General features: G+C 33.2%; 1 protein-coding gene across 1 annotated transcript; it reads right to left on the reverse strand.

Moving 5' to 3' along the window:
* Positions 1 to 749: 749 nt before the first annotated feature.
* pde6gb (phosphodiesterase 6G, cGMP-specific, rod, gamma, paralog b) lies at positions 750 to 4,477 on the reverse strand. Its single transcript, XM_082152367.1, has 4 exons — positions 4,295 to 4,477; positions 2,971 to 3,171; positions 2,699 to 2,739; positions 750 to 2,448 (listed from the first exon to the last, which is right to left on the reverse strand). The coding sequence occupies exons 2-4, from the start codon at positions 3,114 to 3,116 to the stop codon at positions 2,372 to 2,374; spliced, it is 264 nt and encodes an 87-aa protein (XP_082008493.1). The 5' UTR covers positions 3,117 to 3,171; positions 4,295 to 4,477; the 3' UTR covers positions 750 to 2,371.
* Between the last annotated feature and the right edge of the window lie 6,506 nt (positions 4,478 to 10,983).

Here is a 10,983-nt window from a genome sequence, read left to right on the forward strand (position 1 = left end):
GATGTCAGCGTCCTACGTCGGACAGACGTTGGATTTTGGTTGGAAACGAAAGTCGGTTTGACGTCAGAACCCGACTGATGTTGGTTTCTGATGTCAACACGATTTTCATTTTCACCCACAATACAACATCTGTCCAACGTTGGAGATTAAAGTCAATCTGAAGTTGGATTCTGACGTCAACCTGATTTTCATTTTCAGCGATGGGTTTGGTCTTTTAAATACGAATTTTGTCATTGTTTTGGAGCACACTAGCTTATAGATAACAGTAAGGCAGTAATAACATATAGAAGCCCACAAACTTTAAATAAGGCACTATTTGAGGAAACAGTCATTTGGGTGTCCGAAACCATTGTGGACTTTACTGAGTGCACTTATTCAATCTCACATTCAATCCCACTACTGGAACTGTGTTCTAGAAATAAATTTGATATTGATATGAGGGTAGGTAGGCAAGCATAGATTCAAAGGTATAATGTACTGTAAGTATTACATACAACAATAATAAAACAATGCATTGACATTTACTTTTACTTTTGATACTTAAGTACTTTTAAAAACGAGTACTTCTGTACTTTTACTTAAGTAAAAATTGTTTTTTACAACTTTTACTTGTAATGGAGTGATATTTGACCAGTAGTGTACTTTCAGTCTGTATATCATATATTATATTATACCAGTTTATATTTTTATATTTTATTCAACAAGTGGAAGTGAATTCTTTACATGTAATGCATTATATTTGTAATAAAAAAAATCATATTTGTTTCTTAATTGATTATATTCAAACATTTTGTAACATTATTTTTTTTACAATCTTAATCTTACAATTAATCTTATTTCCCAACCCACTGACTATTATACTGATATCAGAAGCATGAAAAATAAACAAACAAATATTTTTTTCTCTTTTTTTCAAGCTTTATTTTGATCTCATCCTGTAGAGGGAAAACTTCACTTTAGTCACTGATGTTATGAAACTTCAAAAATCTGCGAAATACAGGCCAAAACAACACAGGATAACTTCACTTAGAATTTGAGGATTCAGGAGGACACACAATCTTAATACATAAGGATCTGTGTGAAAATTAAAAATGTGCATGCTTGTACAAGTGAGGAATTTACTTTGGATATATCTTTTTTTTGGATAAATAAGGAGCTGACTGTGTGGGAAATGGGCTTTTTCTATTAGAATTCGTTAAATTAAATTAGATTAGAACTACAATGTGACAAAACTAATGGTTAAACAAATCAATGAATGAAAACATAATGGTGAAAGACAGAGCATGCAACAAAAATAAATATAGGGAAATAACACATACTTGACACAATGACAAAAGGGAAAGAAAATGATGGCTAGAAAATCATAAATCTATGAAAGATAAAGGACATTTAAATGGAGCATTATATGGTGAGTAGATCAAATTATAATGAATATACAATGAAATATACAAATGGAAAGAATTGAATACATTACAACTAAACTAAAATGGGACATAATGATAAAGTGGGATGTGATGATGAAGATGATAAATGATGCTGATGAAAAACTACATGGATGAAGGACACAGAAGACATGCCAGCCCAACACTGCTCCCTAACAGTCACCTGAGAGAAAACCGAGAATTTTAGGCCAAAATTAATTCTAATGATTTAGTTGTGCCTGTAAATGTGTTAACGTATGCATGCGTTGAATGAGGGGGTTGCAAAAGCACAAAGCCAATATGATATTTAAAAAAGTAACCGTTCCTTAGGATATCCTTACACAGAATACACAGACATTAACCGAGTGGAAAGGTTGAAATGTCAAATTCTGCATTTATTAATGGGGAAAGAGTGGGCTGAAATAAAGTTTTGGTGGTCTAACTGAAGTGTCGGCCAGCAGGGTGTTTCATCTCTACAGGACTTTGATCTTTTCTTATGAACTCGGCGAAGATGGACAGAAGAGGCAACGAGGCACGTGAAATGAGAAGCCAGGCATTTCACGGGTACGTCTCTTGTTTTTACTCACTCTGAGGCTGTCTTGCTTGCGTGTGTTTCGTGTTCCAGAAGAAAACGGAGGAGGGAGAGTAGAAAAGAGCAAAGAAAAGGAGCAGCAGTTTTTCTAGGCAAACAGAACGCAATCTGACGGGATCATATAGACTTTTCTGTTCTATAGTTTGAGCAGAATGTGTTCTCGGACTGCAAGAAAAAAGAGAAACCGGAGGAATGGATAGTCAGATTTTTTTTTTTTTTGGTAGAAATCTTTTCTTAGTTTTTCCATTTTTATAAATGTTGCTCTTTTGTGTTTTTATTCTATTATAAAAGATGGAATGGTCCACTTGGAGCTGATGGCCAGGATGGAGACGGGTGGTATGATGGGAAGGTGAAACGCTCAGATGATACCATACTGAGCCAACTCGTGAAGCTCCAGATGGTTGAAGGCCTCCCAGGGGCAGATGACAGTGATGTCTGTAGGTAGAAACACAGCAACATGAGTTCATCTATCATCCAAAGGGTTAACTTAAGCCGCTTGAAGGCGAGCATTCAGGTCTGTTTAATCATAGTGATGTCATAATGTCATTGATGATACTCAGTATGAGAGGATTGTCTGACATACATGCACTGTCTGATCAGACTAACCCTGTCAGACAAGGGCGGCTTAGAATAGATGGTAGGTGATGCTGTCCTAATGGCAAAATGTAAAGCAGATTATGCTTACCAGTGCCTAAACCTTCCATGCCAGGGATGTCATCTCCAAAACTGTCAGATAAAATAAGATAAAATAAAATAAAAAAGTACAATTAATTGGATATATTCAATTGAACTAAAATATTTTTTTAAATAGTCACGTTGCAGAATTATTCAATATTATCATTTAAAAAAATGTTCCCATTTTTATCATTATCACTGCTGTATAATAAAATATGACTGACGTGTGAAATAACACAAAGCCATTATCATAAAAGTCATGATTTTGACAGTGCGGCTTACCCTTGGATCCCCTTCTTTGGTGGCTTGCTCTTGAACTGGCGGGTCTGCCTCTGCTTGAACTTGGGTGGCCCTTTGCGTGGTGTGGCGGGACCACCAGAGACACGGGTGGCTGATTTGATCTCTGTTTTGGGCAGCTCAAGATTCATGGCTGTTGGTCACTGTTGGTCTCTTCTCTTTGTATTCACTCTCCGAGATGTGGTGCTGATGTAAAAATATCAGAAATAACTGGAGTGAGTTCATGGTTCACACCCAATGGCACATTGATTTTTCTATAACATGGATTTTGGCAAATTTACACGTTAGGCCAGGAAGGTTAGACTAGATCAAGGTCAAAGCTGCACCTAATAAACATCTATGGCATCCACCTCAGGCTGAGAAAACTTTACCCATAATCCTCTTACTGATGAGTAATACGCAAATCCAAATACATATTCTCCTCTAATTGAATGTCTGTCATGGCCTGTGTTCCTTGAAATGAGCTCTGGGAATGAGTGATGGGTAGGGTGACCCATTTTGTGTAATCCAGAGCTTGGATTAATAAATGTCCCCCCCTTCTAATGGTGGCAATCTGCACATGGTTAATCTTATTAGAGCAGGATAACACAAAACATGCTGAGCAAACAGAAAAGATAAGAGTCAAAATATGACCTTCAGGTATATTCCTCAAAGACTAATGAGAATAGATGCAATAGTGTTACAATGGCAATGATGCCTAGAATAATGAATTCTACTAAAATTTAATTTATAATCAAATAATATTTATAATAATAAGGTCAATGGTTTGTATACATATTTTGCAAAAAAAAAAAAAAAAAACTTAAATATGAATACTCAATGCATACAATTTGTAAATTATGTATATATACAGTATATCATGCATTATTGAATGCATATGGCCACCTATCCACTCTAAATAAACTATGTTAATGAAAATAAACCATTTGTCATTATTTGAAATAGTTACATTGAACGTTTTGACACTTTACAAATTAAATTATTATAGAGCTTTTTGAAATATTTTATGCTGTTTGGTCAACTGTGACATTCTGTGATCGAATAATTTTGCATAATGACCACTAAACTATATAAATTAGGCTACTTGTCCCAGGCAACCATTCATGTCCATTTATCTTTTCCCATTAAGGAAATAATTTAACCTCAAATCAATATTTCATACTGTTTATTCATTCAGTAAGTAGCCATATGATAAGCAAGATAATATACGATCAGCAGTATTTTATTTCAACCACATTGTTTCTATATTATATTATTAAAGAACAGCTCATCCCTTATTGATGATTAAATATTCAAAGGTTCTACTCACCGGTTGATTGACAGGCTGTTGACTGGGTGCAGCTGCAGCACCGTTCCCCTTACGTATCTCTCTCCTGAGGAGGAGTGGATGTCAACGCTCGGCTTTCCTTGGGAGGGGTGCAGGGTTTACAGGCTTTTATACTCTCTGGCCCCCTCAGAAGATTAGGAGAGGGACGCCTCGCGCCCCTGATCCCCTCAGCTGCAGATGAACACAATATGTGTGTATTTGTTTAATGGGGCATTTGTATTTGTGTAACACCATAAGCTTTTAGCAACTTGTTTATATATTTTTTACATAATAAAACAACATATATCCGTAGTAAATTGCATATACAATGGTCATTTGATGAGGCCACATTATATAGGCCTAGTACGGAATCAACCAAAATAATTAAGAAAAGTGTTTTTATTGTTTAACAGAAAAACATTTTTACAAAGCTGACCTGCTAATATAATATAATATAATATAATATAATATAATATAATATAATATAATATAATATAATATAATATAATATAATATAATATAATATAATATAATATAATATAATATAATATAATATAATATTTGGTTTGGTTTATTTTGATTATTTATATTATATATTCATATTCATGTTATGAATTAATACACTTATTATAATAATTCATGCATAACATAAATATGAATAATTAATATGAATTTACTGTATTGTTCAATAATAATGGTCAAATGCTTTTCCTATTGTCCATTGTATATATAATGTTTCTGAACTCAATCTGCACAAATGTAGAGCTTGCAGAATTTATTAATACCGTAAAAAAAACTTACATTTTTAGGTACAATCAACTTGGATGTTTGAGTCAATTCAACTTAAATTACATTAAACTGACTTAAAAACATGAGCTGAGAAATGCTTAAGGAGAATAATTACATATATATTATATATATCCTAGAAAGGTGACAGGCAGGAATCTTTTCCAGAAGGTTTCTAGAATGGGCTAATTCTGCTTGAGACTGGATTTGCTGATCAAATAACACCGGATAATATCATAATGGAAATATCCAGAAAAGGATCATAACCACTGTTTGACAGAGAGCGCTCTTCTAGGGTTTGTTTGTTCTGCAACTTTCTATCATTGTTATGCAACAGGCTCACATCTGTGGCGGTCGAGTGGAGCGATTAGCGATTCATCCTGTAGTTTTATAGCATTTTCAGTGAACGACTACAGCCAAGACATGAACCCAAATCCCTGTTTCACACATGCTTCATTTTGAGACTAACAGCGCAAAAATAATTACTGAAGACACTAGATTAAAGGTTGGAGGTTTAATTAGTTGATTACATGATCTAGATCTGCGGTCAGGATTACAGGCACCTGGCCATCTGTATTGCTCTAGTAATGGGAGTCTTTGTTATTGACAGGCTGTTGTCAGTTAAATAATATGAAATCTGTTATTAGGATTATATAACTCAGAGAGTATTTTGTTGTACATTACTACGGGTGGGTAAATGTAGTAAATTTTTTCTCTGCAGAACATAACGTTTTGCAAAATATCTCAAGATGTCTTCTGTCTTCTTTCAATAATATGATATAATAATGTAATATAATATAATACTTATAATACTTATATATACAGTATATTAATCAATTATTAATTTTTAAATATCGGGTTGGTTTGTGAGTTGTTTTGTATGACAAAATACAGAAACCAAAACAAAAATGTCTACATTGACAGACTGGAATAATTGGGATAATCACATTTTTGTAGAAGACAAAGAAAAAAAAATCCAATTAGATGTGTTAAAAAGGGATTTATGGGTCATTGGTTGCTCGTTCTTGTCTTTGTGTCAGAATTTGCCCCCAAAACCTCAGCGCAAGGTCATGGGGTCGAATGTGCCCCTTGCTCCGTCTGTGTGTAATGAGATATGAAGACACAACAGAGGAATCGATCAATTATATACAAAGCCAGTGGGTTACTGCGTCCATGCTCTGACAATTGATAACTAGCTTGTGAGATTACTGCGATGACCCAGTTCAAACAATAAACCCGTGACCAAACTGTAATCCCTGGTAGTTATCTGAACCATTTAACCAATCGTAACACTGACCCTTTGATTTGAAGTTACAAGTGTATTATTAGTTTAAAAATACAGTATCTGGAATTTAAAATCTATAATCCATCTTATTTATATATATATATAAATAATATTATATATTACCCAATATTACAGTGTGTGTGTGTGAGTTTTTATGTTTTTTTTTTTGTGTGTGTGTATATATATATATATATATATATATATATATATATATATATATATATAGTACCAGTCAAAAGTTTGGAAACGTTACTATTTTTAATGTTTTTGAAAGAAGTCTCTTATGCTCATCAAGCCTGCAGTTAAAAAACAAAAACAAAAAAAACCCAGTAATATTATGAAATATTATTACAATTTAAAATAATGGTTCTCTTTTTTTATATATTTTAAAATGTAATTTATTTTTGTGATGCAAAGCTGAATTTTCATCAGCAAGTACTCCAGTCTTTGGTGTCTTATGATCCTTCAGAAATCATTCTAATATGATGATTTGATACTCAGTTATTATCAATGATGGAAACAGTTGTGCTGTTTAATATATTTTTTTGGAATACTTTTTTCAGGATTCATTGATGAGTAAAACGTTAACAGCATTTATTCATAAAAACAGCATTTATTCAAAATAAAAACATTTCTAACAATATAAATCGTTACCATCACCTTTTATCAATTTAATCCTTGTTGAATTAAAGTACTAATTTCTTAAAAAAAAAATAGTTATTGTTCCCAAACTTTTGAACGGTAGTGTATCTTGTTACAAAAGATTTCTATTCTAAATAAATACAGTTCTTTTTAACTTTTTATTCATCAAATAATCCTGAAAAAAGTATCTCAGGTTATAAAAAAAAATATTAAGCAGCACAACTGTTTCCAACATTGATCATAAATCAGCATATTAGAATGATTTCTGAAGGATCATAAGACACCAAAGACTGGAGTACTTGCTGATGAAAATTCAGCTTTGCATCACAAAAATAAATTACATTTTAAAGTATATTAAAAAAGAGAACCATTATTTTTAATTGTAATAATATTTCATATTACTGTTTTTTTTTTTTTTTTTTTACTGCAGGCTTGATGAGCATAAGAGACTTCTTTCAAAAACATTAAAAATAGTAATGTTTCCAACATATATATATATATATACATATACATATATACATATATATATATATATACCGGCATGTTAGTATTTTCATCCCCCAAAAAAGGTCAGTAGGATATATCCAAACATTTATTTTGCCATTAATTACAACAGCTGGAGTTCCATCTCAAACTTCACTATGGAGGTCATTAACCATCCTCCATGAACCATGTGACCTCCATGAACCAGTGTCACATTGTCTTCTGTACATCTTGTTCACAGAATATCTAACCACTATTCACGTCATTCATCACAAATCCTTCAAGCATCTGGATCACAGCCCTGCTTCCAGGCACACGGCATCAAGCCCTCATATGCTGACTCACAGGTACTCAGATCAGGATGGCTGTCGTCAAAGAAACCACTCATACAAGTGCCAGCCAATGCCATGAACAAGCTAAGCTGCTAGACAACTCTGATGACTAGAGCCAGCCAATGTGGGTTCTAACGTCACAAGAGCTGATCAGATAGGGAAACGTATGACCTATGTCATTTAAATCAGCATTTGGGTCATAAAGAATTAGTTATGATTTAGATGTGATTCTACAGACAGACTCGCTAACCCCTTAAATCTCTCTGTAGTCCTTCTCCAAGAAAACATTTTGACATGCATATACTACGCAAGACAACTGAACCTACACAAATTATTTTTTTACATACTGTACCTTGGTTTTTAATATTGTGTCATCCCTGGAGTGTCCTGATTGGTAAAGCCCAATTTTTTCGTCATAATATAGTAAAAAAATGTCCGCATTGGAAATTAAATGAATGGGAAACTCTGAAAGCTCACTTTTTGAGATATTAACCTGTAAAAAAAAGATTTTACAGCTTAATGTCTATTACAGTATACAACATAAATAGAGGGGTGCAGATACAGTAAAATTCAATAGTAAGCTTTAAGACATTTTTATTTTCATTACACTTCTGTAAAGAGGATCTTGCAGTAATTAAAATCACCAAAAAAAGAAAAGTTAAAATAGAAAAGAATTGAATATGCACTTGGCATGCAAAACAAAATACAATTACAGTAACAATTGAATTCAGCATCCTCGGCTAAATTGCATTACAGTATTGGTGACCATATTTGCCATCCTACAGTATAACTGTTTTTTTACTCTTCTGACAAGACTTTCTCTCCCTCCCCTAGGCAATGGTCTCTCAGTTCTGCAAAAAATTATATATATATATACTGTATATATATATATATAAAATACTGTATGTGTAAGTATAAAAACCCTGCAGACGAGCCTGTAGGCCAACTTTCCTCATGAACAAGAACATGGGTCAACTACAATGCATTGCATTTCATCAGGAACAAATCCTGTCCCCCTTATTTTTTCTTTTTCCCTTCTCTTTGTCTCCCACCATTAGGATTAATTTTCCAAAGCACATAATCACAGGTGGCCCTATTTATATTATTCTGAGTTTCTGATTGGTGTCATCAGTTTTGCTACCTAATGTTTATGGATAAATGTATGCTATTTGAGTTCACAGTGAGACACTTCAGGTAATTATAGTGTGGACTTGTGTTTCCTGAATAAGAACATGGTTAAACCTGTGCAAAAAGACGACATCTTTGTGTAGTTTTGCAGAAAAAATTGGAACGTTTGAGAAAAAAGGTGAAATGCGCTAAACGTCTTTGTTTCAAGAACTGAATGAATGGTCTGTGAAATTGAGCCAACTGAATATTTCTTTGAGAATGATTTCTGAAGGATCATGAAGACTGGAGTAATGATGCTGAAAATCCAGCTTTGCCACCACAGGAATAAATTACATTTTAAAATATATTAAAACAGCTATTTTAAATTGTAATAATTTATCACAACATTACTCTTTTTACAGTAATTTTCAAATGAACAGTCTTGGTGAGCATGATACTTCTTTCAAGAACATTAATAATCTTACAGAGAATTGATAATGATAAATAAGAAATTGTGCGCTTTCTCCTAATATTATTTTAAATATACATATGAAATTATAAAACATAGCTATCTATAAATACATAACAGCAATTCATATATTTTTTTACTGCAGAAGTGTACATAATAAAAACATACTTCTTTAGATAAGGTATTATCATGGGTGTAGTCTGACATCTGTCAGTTCTCTAATATTGAACATGCCCTTAATTTTCACAACACACTATGTGTATTTCAATTATAATAAAATGCACTTTATTTTGTGAAAAGTCCTATAAACATTACAAAAAACTCAAAAGCAAAACATCCACATGGATTTTGATAATGAGAGTTTTGGGGAGGGCTTAATTGTCATGATAGGATTTTTCGCCTTTGTGCAATAAACATATATATTTTCCAACTGATTTTGAGGTGAAATATGACCCAGACATGTTCTTGACAGATTTAGTGAGACTCGCCTATTAAAAACGTGCAAATTGTTGCTGCTATGAAACACTTTGAACTCTCAATAAATATCCCCCCCCAAGTCCATTGTCATCAAGGCTTCTTCAGTAACTTGATCTCCATTTTAAGATAAGCCTTTAGGTTGTCATCGAGAACGTTCTCCTCAATGGCCGCCAGAGCTCTCTCTCCACCATTGCTGTAATACTTCAGCAGTTTTTCAGCATGTTCGATCCACACACAGTTATGACAGCCGCTCATGCAGCAGTGGGTGGGTGGAGATGGAGGGCCCTCGTCCGCTGGTTCTGAGGCACTCGGTGTCTGGTTTACACTGCTGACAGAGGAGGAAGAGTCTGGGCTTGAACACTGCAGTTCACAGGCAGTGTAGTGCAAAGCTCTGTTCTGAGAGAGCACAGTCCAGTGACGGGGTCTGGTCTTGAGGAGAGCCATGTAGCAGATGCACAGCTGTAGAAAAGTGGTACAAATAGATTGATGCAGTTTATGTTGGAATTTATATGTGGGGCAGTGACCATGTTTATAGTTGAACAGCCTTTTCTTCTTCTGATTTTTTTTTTTTTTAAATGCTACTTTTTCCACAGAGAAAACATAAATAGTATGATAAATAGTATGATATATACTGTATTTTTTATGTTTTTGACATAAGTCTCTTATGCTCATCAAGCCTGCATTTATTTGCTCAAAAAACCAAAACAGTAATATTGTGAAATATTATTACAATTTAAAATAAAGGTTTTCTATTTTAATATACTTTAAATATAATGTATTTCTGTAATGCAAAACTGAATTTTCATCAAACATTACTCCAGTCTTCAGTGTCACAAGATGTGTAAAATTGTAAAATGATGATTAAGTGTATGATAAAAATCTTATTTCTTTTAATCTTAATTTTTTTTTTTTTTTTTTTTACTTTTAAATTGTAAGTGTATCAAGTGTATGGTACAAATATGATTTCATAAAATGTATATATGGTGGTTCTTCAATATTATTTCTCATGAATTTTCATGAAAATTCAAGGGACAGTTACCATATTTTGAGAATGACTCTTTGTAACATGTCAACCATTAAATAAACACGAGAAACTCGGACCTCGATGTAT

Source organism: Leuciscus leuciscus (genome assembly GCF_965113295.1).
Source record: "Leuciscus leuciscus genome assembly, chromosome: 21".
In the NCBI taxonomy this organism is placed as follows: domain Eukaryota; kingdom Metazoa; phylum Chordata; class Actinopteri; order Cypriniformes; family Leuciscidae; genus Leuciscus; species Leuciscus leuciscus.